Source organism: Corythoichthys intestinalis, chromosome 9 (assembly GCF_030265065.1).
Source record: "Corythoichthys intestinalis isolate RoL2023-P3 chromosome 9, ASM3026506v1, whole genome shotgun sequence".
Taxonomy (NCBI): domain Eukaryota; kingdom Metazoa; phylum Chordata; class Actinopteri; order Syngnathiformes; family Syngnathidae; genus Corythoichthys; species Corythoichthys intestinalis.
In genome coordinates, this window is record NC_080403.1 from 57,178,103 (window position 1) to 57,194,380 (window position 16,278).

General features: G+C 39.6%; 1 protein-coding gene across 2 annotated transcripts in view; it reads right to left on the minus strand.

The window, feature by feature from the left end:
• Positions 1 to 323: 323 nt before the first annotated feature.
• ccdc3b (coiled-coil domain containing 3b) overlaps positions 324 to 16,278 on the minus strand; it is a 35,348-nt gene continuing 19,393 nt past the window's right edge. For both annotated transcript variants that reach the window (XM_057846630.1, XM_057846629.1), the window contains 2 exons: positions 12,522 to 12,696; positions 324 to 1,330 (listed from right to left, as the gene is read on the minus strand). In XM_057846630.1, the coding sequence (XP_057702613.1) occupies positions 1,037 to 1,330; positions 12,522 to 12,696 (469 nt within the window). In that variant the 3' untranslated portion in view covers positions 324 to 1,036. The remainder of the gene's footprint in view (positions 1,331 to 12,521; positions 12,697 to 16,278) is intronic.

The window sequence follows — 16,278 nt, forward strand, 5'->3', positions numbered from 1 at the left end:
GTTGTTTTGGAGACATTTCGGGAATACGTCCTGTTGATATCAGGTCGCTTTCTGTTGATTTGGGGACAATTCGGGGACATGTCCTGTTGAAATCAGGTCACCTTCTGTTGATTTGTGGACATTTCGGGGACATTTGCTGGTGATATCGTGTCACCTCCCGTTGATTTGTTTAGTTGGTCAAAAGTCACAACCACACAGGTCATTTGCCATTGAAAATGAATAGGAACTTTGGACGTACAAGCCTGTAAAAAAATGCTGAACGTGTGTTAAATGCAGATAAATGGGGAAAAAAAACACAGAAGCTGATTTTACATTTGGTTTATTCTAAATTAGGTAGTGAAAGCATGGTTAATATGAAAAAATAATTACGGTATGATGACAACAAATAAAAACTGAAATCAGGGGTATCAACCATACGGCTTACGGGCCTTAAGCGGCCCGCCAGGGGGTCCAATCTGGTTCCAATGATGTAGCTCACTCATATTGTACATACTAAATAACATGCTTTTATTTTGACATCAGCGCTGTCAAAACTGTAGATTTGTGATTTATGTGATCCATTGAATGAATGACTGCACTTGGCTAACTTTGGCAGTCAAATTAGTTCATTTGCCCCCCAGTCCAAATGGTTTGGACGTCTAGCGCTGTCAAATGTTTAAATGAAAAGGTGCACAGCACCCCGTTTAAAAAAAAAATTTTTTTTTAAAGAAAGAAAAAGATAATGTATGAGTAGACTTACAAAAATAACAAAAAGGCTTTCTTGAGTGTTTTTACATAAATAGTTTCAAAATAAACTTACCAGTAAAAGAAAACACATCATCAAGTGGGCCCTTCGCGACATGTACTTAAAAATACATATAAAGACATTTACCTTATTTTTGTAACTCATCAATATAAGCGATTTGCATGACCAGCATACAGTCATGACCGACAACGTAATAACCAAATGCATGTGTTCAGAAGTTGATGTGATGCTACACAAGGAAATAATTATATTAAGACGCATCCACTTTGGGTAGTAGCAATGAAGTCAGAGCTACTTCTTCAACCTTTTTGACAGCGCCCTCTTGAGGGGGGGCTCCTTCCGGTCTTGGGTGGTGTCCTGGTGGGGGTGCGTTCGGGACGTCTTGGATTCGTAGAGATGCTTGAGGTTGAGCGTTTGCCGCTCCATGGCCGCGTCTCGTTGGGCCTGTCGCAGCAGACGTTTCATGGTCTTCACCTTCTCCCTCAGGTGGCCGTTTGCCTTCTCCAACGAACGCACTTTTTGAGACAGCGTGTTCACCTTCTCCTCCTCCTCGAACAGAGCCTTCTGCACCGTGGAGCATAACAACTGGGAGGAAAAAAACAAATAGGGTTTAGAATATTAAAATTGGCTTGCAATATCATAAAAACACTAGAAACTGCAATTTGTGGAGCTGTTACGATGGAGCTTTGCTGTAGTAGATACAGATCTAAGACCCGCTCAGATTCATTTTTGTCATGAAGTGCGGGGCAGGCAGGTAGTGTGTGGACCCAAATGCAGGGAAAGGGAGGCGAGGCAGGTAGACGGTGCAAAAATGATTTAATTAAGGCCAGCAGAAACAAAGTATCAACAAATAATGTGGAGATCCCAAAAAATGCAGCAAACAAAACTCAGGTCACTAACAAAGGCTGGGTATCAAAAACTTACTAAGGCGAACACGAGGGCTTGGACAGGACTTGAAAGTGACGTTGACTTAGACATTGACGGAGACTCTGACATTGACAATGACGCAAAAAGGAGTGAAAAGAAACTGGGTGCTTATTACACACATGCAGACAAGACGAGACAACGAGCAACAGCTGGGCAATACAGGAGGACTCACTAGGAGCAGGTACAACAGGTGAAATCAATGGGTAATCACAGGGACAAGTCACACTAGGAAAAAACCAACACAAAACCTACAAATTTGGGGGGACACTTGCTGATGATTTGGAGACAACATTAAATCACTTCCTGTTGATTTGGGGACATTTCGGGGACATGTCCTGTTGCATGGCTGTCAATGGCATAGACTTACTTGGGTGCCAGTTGAATGTCAATGGGCTGTAACTAGAGATGTCCCGATCGATCGGGTCCGATCGCGTCATTTTCAAAGTATCGGAATCGGCAAAAAATATCGGACATGCCTTTTTTTAATATATATCTATTTTTAAATTAAATCGTTTTCTAATTGTATTTAATGTTACAGACATGATATGTTACACTCATCCAGAGTCTTCAGTTTAGGCTTAAGGTAGGGTTATCAAATTTATCCCGTATGAGGGGGCGTGTCCTGGTCATATCAGGTCATTTGGGGGGCGTTTCGTGGTCATTTTAGGTCATTTGGGGACATTTGGGTGCGTGGCCTGGTCATATCAGGTCATTTGGGGACATTTGGGGGGCGTGTCCTGTCATTTGAGGTCATTAGGGGACATTTGGGGGCGGGTCCTAGTCATATCAGGTCATTTGGGGACATTTGGGGGCGTGTCTTAGTCATATCAGGTCACTTGGGGACATTTGGGGGGCGTGTCCTGGTCATATCAGGTCATTTGTGGGGCATTTCGTGGTCATTTTAGGTCATTTGGGGGCGTGGCCTGGTCATATCAGGTCATTTGGGGATATTTGTGGGGCGTGTCCTGTCATTTCAGGTCATTTGGGGACATTTGGGGGGGGCGGGTCCTCGTCATATCTGCTAATTTCCTGTTGATTTAGGAACATTTGTTTTTTGCCATTTAAAATGAATTGGTAATTTGGACGTCCATTGCTGTCAATGCCATCAACTTACAGTTGTAGCAATGGAATCCAAGTACATTGGCATCAATAGAATCGACAAACATGGTCGTCAATGGCATTAAACAAAGTAAATGGCATTGAAAATGAATAGGAAATTTGGACGTCAATGGCCGTCAATAGCATCGACTTCCATGTGGGTCAATGGAATCTGGGACATTTGGGGGACACGTCCTATTGGTATCTGGTCATTTCCTGTTGATTTGGGGACATTAATTTTGTTGCCAGTGAAAATGAATGGGAAATTTGAACGTCCATGGCCGTCAATGGCATCGACGTACACATATGTCAATGGAATCCAAGTACATTGGCATCAATAGATTCGACATACATGGCCATCAATGTCCATTGGAAATTCCAGTGGAAGTGAATGGGAAATTTGAACCAACATTGCATCCCAATAAAAATTAATGGGAAAGTTTTTGGCAAATTTCCGGGGAACCGTAATTTTGCTCAAAAATTTTCGGACTAGATTCATTTTGAAAAGTTTTTTTCCCCCCAAAAAACGGTGAAAATTTGGCTTTATGGGCGAACGGAAAATTTTTCGGGGTAGTTTGAAAAATTCCCTGTGTCATGTGAAAATTTCGGTCGTTTCAATATTTGAACGGTGCCGATCGGTCGAACGGTTCGGGCTGTGTGGCATGCCGAAGAAATCCCATTTAAAAAAAAAACAGAATAACGCTATCTGGGTATTTTTTCAAAGAAAACAAAATGAAATGTCCTTAATTTCACACTGAATGGATTTTATGCCAGAGCCGTGATTTCCTCCACAGATGCTAATGCTTCCATGTAGGCCAGTCTTGCAAATTGCCTGGCTCGGGAAAAAAAATGACTGCTGAAAGTTGGAAGGATATGTTGAATGTTGCTGGCTTCTGGGCCATCGCTAGTGGTTACATTTCCTCTGGTAATATAACTGTGGTCATACACCATGTGGCATTACTTACACCCTATTGAGAAGTGAAAGTTTATAACACAAAGGTTTGGCGTGTATAGACAAGAAGTTATGCAAAGCATAGAGCGTCCCTGAACAGAAATCCTATACAGTTTGCAGTGCGCACATCTACAACAAAGTTTTTGGGGAAGTCACAATTCTAAATCTTCTATTAGAAAGTGTCTACGTTAGCCAACGGGCTGCCATTGATGGCACTAAACATCCAATTAATTTCCGCTGGATTGGACCTCGGTAACACTTTACAATAAGGGTCCCTTAATTATCATTTGTTAATGCATTTTTAGACAATAACTAATGTTTAAGTAACATGACAATAATTAAAATAATTGCTAATCTAACATTTATTAATTTATGAATGAACATGAGTTAAAGCAATAGTTAATGCATAACCACACAGTAACTAATGGTTTGGTAAAGTTTTAAATATATATAGGCCTTTATAGGTTTAAGGTTTGTTAACTTAAGCATTTATAATTTCTTAGTTAAGGGACACATGTAGGGTTGTTCCGATCATGCTTTTTTGCTCCCGATCCGATCGTTTTAGTTTGAGTATCTGCCGATCCCGATATTTCCCTATCCAATTGCTTTTTTTTTTTTGCTCCCGATTCAATTCCAATCGTTTTCCCCGATCATATACATTTTGGCAATACATTAAGAAAAAAAAGAATAAAACTCGGACGAATATATACATTCAACATACAGTACTGTATTTGTTTATTATGACAAATCCTCAAGATGGCATTTACATTATTAACATTCTTTCTGTGAGATGGATCCACAGATAGAAAGACTTGTAATTCTTAAAGGATAAATGTGACTTTGTATATTGTGACTAAATATTGCCATCTAGTGTATTTGTTGAGCTTTCAGTAAATGATACTGTAGCCATTTAACTTCTGCCCATATGCATGATGGGAAGTGCAACGATGACTGTGCGCAGTGGTACCAATTGATATATCTTCTCTGCGTTGGGAAATAATATAGAGTGTTAAGACAAAGATCAATTACTTCCTTTCTTCCCCACATTGCTTCCCACGATATTTTTAATCATAGGGAGGGGGATTGTAAAGCTTTAGCCAATTAAAAAAAGGCTCCAAAGACTGCCAAAATTCACTCTACTCATTTTACGCTGCTTTTTAGCTCTATATATAGGTAAAACGGCGCCATTACAGATTGAACGCGACAATGCGTGAGTGGGCCGTGCAGACCATGCGTTAATTGCGTTAAATATTTTAACGTGATACATTTTTTAAAAACGTAATTACCGCCGTTAACGGGATAAATTTGATAACCCTACCTTAATCCTAAACTAAAGACTCTGGATTAGTGTAACATATTATGTCTGTAACGTTAAATACAATTAGAAAATGATTTAATTAAAAAATATATATATATTTTTTAAAAAGGCATGTCCGATTCCGATACTTTGAAAATGACGTGATCGGACCCGATCGATCGGGACATCTCTAGATACATGTGCTACACTTTACAATAAGGGTCCAAAAAACATTCAGTAATGGTTAATTATGGTAAAGTAATACTTATGAGGTACGTTCACGTGAAATAATACCATACTTAAGGTTAGGTTAGCAGCACCCAAGGACTCACAGAGCAATGTTTCTCATTTTAAAATAACATTTACTTGTACACTTACTAGTACCAGTATGCATTAATAACTATTTATTAATGCACTAATGTATATGTGAATTAATGTTAAGTAATGTATTATAAATATATTATAACTTAACCTTAACCAACCAATAGCCCCACCCACGGTGGCTGAAAATATCATAGCATGTAATTGACTTTCCAATATATGAATTTAAAATTAAGACTTTGCCGGTAAAATGTTGTCTATAAAAGTTCTAAAGCAATAAAACAAACAACAAAAACAAATGAAATCAACTTTTTTTTTTTAAATAATGGGTCACAATTATTTTTCAAACCCTTTTGTTTCAAAGCTTTTTTCTAATCGAATTACTGAAGTTAATCGTTGCAGAACTGTTTGTGACTTATAATCACAGCAGACTGAAGCAATTTTCATATATCAGGTTCAGAGAGTGAAATATGTGTATTCGTGATTGTAATAGTTTCATTATTTGATTGGATTGGCACTTTTATGTCATTATAAACAGACCAATATGAGCAAGTATTAAAGTATTTTAGCGGGAAGACACATTTTCTGAGGGGAAACATGTGCCCTCTGCAGTGCTTAATTTGTAAATCATAAGGTGCCGGAACGCAAAGTACATACGACAGCGCAGGGATGACGACACGGGCACAGGTCCCGGAACATACGTAGAAAATTGTGCTGAAAACAAAACCAAAATCTCCACTTGCCATGCTGTGGGACTTTTCTGTTTTTTTTCTTTTCTTTGTGCTTTTCTGACTCGTTTTGAACCATCTTCCTTCTATTTGAAAAAAAAGACAGCAAATGCAACTGTCTTTTTGGCGTGTTGAAATACCGTATAATCATTTAAAAAAACAATGAGGGAATAGTTACCTTTCTCGCACACACCATATAACTGTTTGCATTACTCTAACACACTTAATATAATCAATCAGGGAATAGTATCGTTTCTCATATGTACTGTGGGACTTTTTGTACTACTCTAACACACCTAATATAAAATAATTAGCTCTTACACCATAGTTTAATGAAAAGAAGCAGAATAGATACACAATGCCATCTTATCACAGAAGCCCAACGTGTGCGTCACGAGCAAGATTGACGCACCAGCTCTCGCAATCAGTTCTCCCGGCCACTCCAAGGACAAAGTGCAGGGCGCGCTGTCCTAAAACAAGTAGCATCAGCCGCCCAACAAGGGTATAAAGTTGATAACGGGCGCTTGGGACGTCAAGACGTCAATTCCTTCAACAATTAGACAAATTAAAGACTAAAAACAGTAAAAATAATTAAGTATAGAACGTTCAAAACAATAAAAATGCTAATGTATAAAAATAATTAGCAGAACAGTAAAACACAAAGAAATCAGGGATTATTATGGATATGTGAGTCTGAACAGGTGAGTTTTTCAAATGAAGTTAAATTTTCAAATGATGTTAAATTTTTATTAACAACATGCAATTATTGAGATTTCTTCTGTAAATGAATTTATGCATATTATTATTTTATACTGTAATGTCCGTAACTATGTGTAATATTTAAAGATGTCCCGATTGATCGGGATCACGTCATTTTCAAAGTATCGGAATCGGCAAAAAAATATCTGACATGCCTTTTTTTAATATATATATATATATATATATTTGAATTAAATCGTTTTCTAATTGTATTTAACGTTACAGACATAATATGTTACACTCATCTAGAGTCTTTAGGCTTAAGGTAGGGTTATCAAATTAATCCCGTTAACGGCGGTAATTAATTTTTTTTACAAATTTATCATGTTAAAATATTTAACGCAATTAACACATGCGCTGCACGACCCACTCACGCATTGTCGCATTCAATCTGTAATGGCGCCGTTTTACCTATATAGAGCTAAAAGGCAGCGTAAAATGAGTAGAGTGAATTTTGGCAGCCTTTGGAGCCTTTTTTTAATTGGCTAAAGCCTTGCAATCCCTCTCCCTACGATTAGAAATATCGTGGGAAACAATGTGGGGAAAAAAGGTAGTAATTGATCTTTTTCTTAACACCCTATGCTATTCCCCAACGCAGATAGGATAGATCAATTGGTGCCACTACGCACAGTCATGGTTGCACTTCCCATCATGCATTTGGGCAGAACAGTTAAATGGCTACAGTATCATTTACTGAAAGCTCAACAAATACACTAGATGGCAATATTTAGTCACAATATACAAAGTCACATTTATCCTTTAAGAATTACAAGTCTTTCTATCCGTGGATCCCTCTCACAGAAAGAATGTTAATAATGTAAATGCCATTTTGAGGATTTATTGTCGTAATAAACAAATACAGTATTTACAGTGCCTTGCAAAAGTATTCGGCCCCCTTGAACCTTGCAACCTTTCGCCACATTTCAGGCTTCAAACATAAAGATATTAAATTTTAATTTTTTGTCAAGAATCAACAACAAGTGGGACACAATCGTGAAGTGGAACAAAATTTATTGGATAATTTAAACTTTTTTAACAAATAAAAAACTGAAAAGTGGGGCGTGCAATATTATTCGGCCCCTTTGCGTTAATACTTTGTAGCGCCACCTTTTGCTCCAATTACAGCTGCAAGTCGCTTGGGGTATGTTTCTATCAGTTTTGCACATCGAGAGACTGACATTCTTGCCCATTCTTCCTTGCAAAACAGCTCAAGCTCAGTGAGGTTAGATGGAGAGTGTTTGTGAACAGCAGTCTTCAGCTCTTTCCACAGATTCTCGATTGGATTCAGGTCTGGACTTTGACTTGGCCATTCTAACACCTGGATACGTTTATTTTTGAACCATTCCATTGTAGATTTGGCTTTATGTTTTGGATCATTGTCCTGTTGGAAGATAAATCTCCGTCCCAGTCTCAGGTCTTGTGCAGATACCAACAGGTTTTCTTCCAGAATGTTCCTGTATTTGGCTGCATCCATCTTCCCGTCAATTTTAATTTTAATTTTCCCTGTCCCTGCTGAAGAAAAGCAGACCCAAACCATGATGCTGCCACCACCATGATTGACAGTGGGGATGGTGTTTTCAGGGTGATGAGCTGTGTTGCTTTTACGCCAAACATATCGTTTTGCATTGTGGCCAAAAAGTTCAATTTTGGTTTCATCTGACCAGAGCACCTTCTTCCACATGTTTGGTGTGTCTCCCAGGTGGCTTGTGGCAAACTTTAAACGAGACTTTTTATGGATATCTTTGTGGAAATGGCTTTCTTCTTGCCACTCTTCCATAAAGGCCAGATTTTTGCAGTGTACGACTGATTGTTGTCCTATGGACAGACTCTTCCACCTCAGCTGTAGATCTCTGCAGTTCATCCAGAGTGATCATGGGCCTCTTGGCTGCATCTCTGATCAGTTTTCTCCTTGTTTGAGAAGAAAGTTTGGAAGGACGGCCGGGTCTTGGTAGATTTGCAGTGGTCTGATGCTCCTTCCATTTCAATATGATGGCTTGCACAGTGCTCCTTGAGATGTTTAAAGCTTGGGAAATCTTTTTGTATCCAAATCTGGCTTTAAACTTCTCCACAAGAGTATCTCGGACCTGCCTGGTGTGTTCCTTGGTTTTCATAATGCTCTCTACACTTTAAACAGAACCCTGAGACTATCACAGAGCAGGTGCATTTATACGGAGACTTGATTACACACAGGTGGATTCTATTTATCATCATCGGTCATTTAGGACAACATTGGATCATTCAGAGATCCTCACTGAACTTCTGGAGTGAGTTTGCTGCACTGAAAGTAAAGGGGCCGAATAATATTGCACGCCCCACTTTTCAGTTTTTTTATTTGTTAAAAAAGTTTAAATTATCCAATAAATGTTGTACCACTTCACAATCGTGTCCCACTTGTTGTTGATTCTTGACAAAAAAATTAAATTTCATATCTTTATGTTTGAAGTCTGAAATGTGGCAAAAGGTTGCAAGATTCAAGGGGGGCGAATACTTTTGCAAGGCACTGTATGTACTGTATGTTGAATGTATATATTCGTCCGAGTTTTATTCATTTTTTTCTTAAAGCATTGCCAAAATGTATATGATCGGGGAAAATTATCGGGAATGATTGGAATTGAATCGGGAGCACAAAAAAAAAAAAAAAAAGCAATCAGATCGGGAAGTATCGGGATCGGCAGATACTCAAAATAAAACGATCGGGATCGGATCGGGAGCAAAAAAACATGATCGGAACAACCCTAGTAATATTCTGATATAATGTTTTCCGAGGCACCCTGAAGTGCACGCAACGTTGCTGTTGTTTTGGTCACGTGATGCGGGAGTGAGATAGAGAGGCACAGCCTGCCGAGAGCCCCAATCTGTGTTCGTGCTGTTAGCTCCATGTGCTAATAAAGAAACAAAGTTGTCAGCATGTCGTGTATTCGATATCTTTGTCAACAAAAAGCTCAAAAAAGACACCATGCACGGTCCGTTTAAGAGACGCTGGGACTGGGGAGCTGTGAGTAGTAGGAAGTGAGGGGGAGACGGGCGAGAAGCAAAAGTGAATGTGGCGGCAGTCCGCTGTTCTTTTGTTTATTGTTTTCTTATTGTTGCCATAATAAAGTTGAGAAAACCATCAACGACTCCTCTCCTTCTTTCCCCCCAACATTTTTATAACATTATTATTATTTTCTATGCACGAGAGGTGCCGAATCTGCCAAAATAAGTCCCTGAACACAGGGAGGCCAAAATCAAGAGGTGCCGGCTCAAATTAACCCCTGGTCTTCTGACAAATTTAGTTCAAGCACGTTAACTAGTTCGTGGCTTTTTCCCCAATGTGGAATCTGTTGTTACATCTTGAGATGAACACATGAATTATATCGACTTGGATCTAAGAACTTTGACCTGAACAAAATCTACTTTTACTTTCCAAGGGAGGAAATCTGGTGCGTAATTTAAAATCCGTCATGTTGTAATTACAATCACAAGCCAGGCCAACATCGAACCTTTGCTATTAACGGAAATGCAAGCGGTGTTTATCATTTTCTTATCCTGTGGTAGAGTTCTTCTTTCATGAGTCAGCGAATTGAAATGATTGGAAACAGACAAACCAAAAATGAGAGGGACTGTGCCAAATGTTTGCGCTTATTTGAGGGGGAAGAAGCGGCGTCGAGTCGGGGGTAACTAAAAATATGAGTCGAAATACAACAAAAAAACTGCCTGAAAAATCAACAGGACCTGTAAGTACCCTAAAAGTACATGGAAGTGACATAAAATGAATTAATTTCCTGCCATTGACACCAATAGATGTCCAATTCACTTAAACTGTGAAAAACTGGCTGTGAATGCTCGTCTTCCAGCCCCATTGACGGTACTTGACGTCCAATCTGTTTTGACCAGGAGGGGCAAATGAACATTTCCCAGTCAAAATGGATTGGACGTTGAGCGCAATCAATGGAAGTCAATGAGTTAACAAGGAAGTGACACAAAAGCAACAGTAGGTGACACCAAATCAAAAGGAAGCAGCACAAAAATGCCTGAAAAATCAACAGGAAATGATCCAAAGTTGACTCGTAAATATCTTAAAATGATATGGAAGTGACGCAAAATGAACTCATTGGCTGCCATTGACAACAATAAACATCTAACTCACTTAAACTGGAAGGAGTGGCTTTAAATGTCTATCAGCAGGGCCGAGAACAAAAACTGGTATTTGCCATGTGGCAAAATGGATTTTGTCATGTGGCATTTTTTTGCCATGTGGATTTTCGTTTGCCATGTGGCAAAATGGATTTTGCCGTGTGGAAATTTGTTTGCCAAGTGGCATTTTTTTGCCATGTGGAAAAATGGATTTTGCCATGTGGCATTTTTTTTGCCAAGTGGAAAGATAGATTTTGCCATGTGGCGTTTTTTGCCATATGGCAAAATGGATTTTGCCATGAGGCATTTTTTTGCCATGTGACAAAATCAATTTGGCCCTGTGGCATTTTCTGCCATATGACAAAAGACATTTTTTGCCATGTGGCAAAATGGATTTTGCCATGAGGCATTTTTTTGCCATGTGGCAAAATGGATTTTGCCATGAGGCATTTTTTTGCCATGTGGCAAAATCAATTTGGCCATGTGGCATTTTTTTGCCATGTGGCAAAATCAATTTGGCCATGTGTCATTTTTTGCCATGTGGCAAAAGGCATTTTTTGCCATGTGGCAAAATGGATTTTGCCATGTTTTTTTTTTTTTTTTTTTTGCCATGTGGCAAAATCCATTTTGCCCTGTGGCATTTCTTTTTGCCATGTGGCAGAATCCATTTTGCCATGTGGCATTTTTTTGCCATATGGCAAAAGGCATTTTTATGCCATTTGGCAAAATGGATTTTGCCATGTGGCATAATGGCTTGTCCCATGTGGCATTTTTTGCCATGTGGGATTTTTTTTGCCATGTGGCAAAAGGCATATGGCAAGATCCATTTTTCCACATGGCAAAAACAAATACCACATGGCAAAAACAAATGCCACATGGCAAAAGGCATTTTTTGCCATGTGGCAAAATGGATTTTGCCATGTTTTTTTTTTTTTTTTGCCATGTGGCAAAATCCATTTTGCCATGTGGCATTTTTTTGCCATATGGCAAAAGGCATTTTTATGCCATTTGGTAAAATGGATTTTGCCATGTGGCATTTTTTTGCCATGTGGCATAATGGCTTGTCCCATGTGGCATTTTTTGCCATGTGGGATTTTTTTTTTTGCCATGTGGCAAAAGGCATATGGCAAGATCCATTTTGCCACATGGCAAAAACAAATACCACATGGCAAAAACAAATGCCACATGGCAAAATCCATTTTGCCACATGGCAAAAAAAATGCCACATGGCAAAATCCAGAGCTAATTGCCATAAATGTGGCCCGCAAACCAAAAGGAGTTTGACACCCCTGTCTTATTGACGTATGGGAGGTCCCATGTGCTACACTTAAAATAATACTAAAGGGATGTTTTATACTTTTAAAATGGATTTTTCCATAAAACATCGCGGCTTCTTTGTCTCGCCAAGCCTCGGAAATGTCTGCCCAGTTTCCCCAGGCCATATTGGTCTTATGCCGAGCATTCTCTTCAAACAAAAAGCCATCATCATGAATCTTCCTGTGGCTTATGGTGTTCAATGTGCTGAATCAGAGCGTCCTGTTCAACTAATTACATAGGAAAGACGCCACAACTACGTACCCTGCTATCCTCCTGAGCCTCCCACTCGGGGGTGTAGCTATGAACCAGAGTCCCGGGTGTGCAGTTGGCAAATTGGAAAAGGCTGGCAAAGGTGTGATGGTTGTCCACCGTGTCTGGAAAGATGGCATCCTGGAAGTTCACTCCGTGGGGGACCATATTGTAGTTTTCATCCATCCTTCATGGCAAAATAAAGAAAACATTAAACATGGAGGTGGAGTTATATTTACTCCATTGCATTTACTTGAGTCAATTTTGGAGAAAAATGTACTTCTAAGAGTAGTTTTACCACGCTACAGTATACTTTTTACTTTTATTTGGGTAGATTTTTTTTTTTAACCTGTCCTGTTCAGCTGCTTAAACACTGAGAATAGGAGTGTCCTTATGGTCCAAACAGTTTTATTGTATCACCTGAGAGTTTGATAAACTCCCAATGTGGTTGCTCATTGTTTTATTCATTAGGAGAAAGCAGCCAATGGGAAGAAATTATGGGGGTACAGATAGGAAGGAAGTAGACAAAAAGAGGGGAAGAACAACAACAAGAAATACTATTTTACATGCCTATGCTACCTATGAACATGGTGGTGCTATCTTTAGCTATTACACAGAGGGGCAAATAAGTATTTAGTCAACCACCAATTGTGCAAGTTCTCCTACTTGAAAAGATTAGAGAGGGCTGTAATTGTCAACATGGGTAAACCTCAACCATGAGAGACAGAATGTGGAGTAAAAAAACAGAAAATCATATTGTTTGAGTTTTAAAGAATTTATTTCCAAATTAGAGTGGAAATAAAAACAAGCAAGATTTCTGGCTGTCAAAGAGGTCTAACTTCTTCTAACGAGGTATAACTAGGCTTCACTCGTTACCTGTATTAATGGCACCTGTTTTAACTCATTAACGGTATAAAAGACACCTGTCCACAATCTCAGTCAGTCACACTCCAAAATCCACTGTGGCCAAGACCAAAGAGCTGTCGAATGACACCAGAGACAAAATTGTAGACCTGCACCAGGCTGGGAAGACTGAATCTGCAATAGGTAAAACGCTTGGTGTAAAGAAATCAACCGTGGGAGCAATTCTTGCATTCAGCTGTAGCTGTGCGCAGACGCACCCTTCCGTACTCCCACAAGCAACTTATCTCAGATAATTCATGTGAAAAAGGAAAAGCTCATGAAATGTGATGTATGCAACTCTACCATGTTTTGATTGTGCGTCTTTAGCTGTATGGGGGACGGGAAAATGATAAGCATATGCTTCTCCCGTCTGCCCTTGTCTTTCTTCGGTTATTTCTTCCTTCGGGCAAATCATATTACATTTTGTAATTGTCAATGATAATGATGAAAATAAATATTTCATTCATTCTTTCATTCAATTATTAGAAAATGGAAGACATATAAGATCACTTGATAATCTCCCTCAATCTGGGGCTCCATGCAAGATCTCACCCCGTGGCGTCAAAATGATAACAAGAACGGTGAGTAAAAATCCCAGAACCACACGGGGGGACCTAGTGAATGACCTACAGAGAGCTGGGACCACAGTAACAAAGGCTACTATCAGTAACACAATGCGCTACCAGGGACTCAAATCCTGCACTGCCAGACGTATCCCACTGCTGAAGCCAGTACACGTCCAGGCCCGTCCACGGTTCGCTAGAGAGCATTTGGGTGATCCAGAAGAGGACTGGGAGAATGTGTTATGGTCAGATGAAACCAAAATAGAACTTTTTGGTAGAAACACGGGTTCTCGTGTTTGGAGGAGAAAGAATACTGAATTGCATCCGAAGAACACCATGCCCACTGTGAAGCATGGGGGTGGAAACAATCTTGCTTTGGGGCTGTTTTTCTGCAAAGGGACCAGGACGAGTGATCAGTGTAAAGGAAAGAATGAATGGGGCCATGTATTGAGAGATTTTGAGTGAAAATCTCCTTCCATCAGCAAGGATGTTGAAGATGAGACGTGGCTGGGTCTTTCAGTGTGACAATGATCCCAAACACACAGCCAGGGCAACAAAGGAGTGGCCATTTCAAGGTCCTGGAGTGGCCTAGCCAGTCTCCAGATCTCAACCCCATAGAAAATCTGAGGAGGGAGTTGAAAGTCCGTGTTGCCCAACAACAGCCCCAAAACATCACTGCTCAAGAGGAGATCTGCATGGAGGAATGGGCCAAAATACCAGCAAAAGTGTCTGAAAAGCTTGTGAAGAGTTACAGAAAACGTTTGGCCTCCGTTATTGCCAACAAAGGGTACATAACAAAGTATTGAGATGAACTTTTGGTATTGACCAAATACTTATTTTCCACCATGATTTGCAAATAAATTCTTTAAAAATCAAACAATGTGATTTTCTGTTTTTTTTTTCCACATTCTGTCTCTCATGGTTGAGGTTTACCCATGTTGACAATTATAGGCCTCACTAATATTTTCAAGTGGGAGAACTTGCACAATTAGTGGTTGACTAAATACTTATTTGCCCCACTGTACATGTTTTTGGTATATATATTTTCATTTAGAGGGAGTTTTGAGGTATTTAAAGGGTTAACTTAGACTTACGCGCAAATCCGTGTACATCGCCAGCGCAGGAACTAAGGATCCTCACTTACACCAGTACTTAAATGATAGCAGTAAATATCACATTTTTCTTCAAGTTTTCATCAATGCCGACTGGGGTGGCAATTGGAGTGGCAAGCTTATCTTTTAGTATGGCAGCAGGGCCGGCCCAGGCCATTTGGGGGCCCTAAGCAAAATAATGCAAAGGGGCCCATATTTTTGGCCCAACATTTCGTCGCAGTGTACTGTGAAACCCATACATGCAATCCAACCCATACGTCCATATTTTGTATATTAATCAGATTTTGTTGCACTGCATACTTCAAACTTCTCACCCCAAGTGATTGTCAGTACTTACAGTAGATATCGCCAAACGTTTTTCTAAAAGAGGAAAGAAAGAACTTAAAGAAGAACATTTTTTAAAGCTTGTAATCAAGTATCAAAACTCACAAAAGTCAAATAAAGCAAACTTTAGTCAATAAAATAGAATATAAATTAAACAATTGCCAGATTGGAGGCCCCCTAGTGGTCAGGGGCCCTAAGCAGCTGCATAGTCTGCGTATAGGCTGGGCCGGCCCTGGGTGGCAGTTGCCCTCCCCATGCCACCCTGGTGGATCCGCCACTGACACTGAAGTAAATAAAATCGAACGATACCGTCACATGACCACACACACTAGCTTGCCTTCAAAACCAACGTGTGCAATATGAAATAAATAAACTAATAATCATCAACTGAAGGCCTCGTCAACAAGTTTTCATGAAGTTTTCATTCTCATCACGAGTTCCACTGGACAACTATTTCCTGTCCAACAAAACCGCAGAGAGACAAAAATAGTTGTTCCGATCAATCACGGGCAAATGTTCCCAGGATGTGGCAAGTATGGAGAAGAATGCAACTGGGATCTTAAAATGAGTCTGCTGGCTGGTTCTCATGTGCACTGTCAAAACATTAGCCTATATGTTAAAGATTCTATGTCAGAAGAATAACATACAACTCAAAGAGATTGGAAACACTGACATGATGCTGCATTTTTGTAGCGTAACCATTACAGCAAAGTCAATTTGTTCACCACTGACCTCTAACCTTATCAACACATACTCGGTCTCTTGTACAAACAACTAACATTTTGATGTCTTCTAAAGGGGATGCAATGGACTCCAGATGTCTATAAATTCTAACTATAGCTCGTTGCTTTACATTAATCACACTCG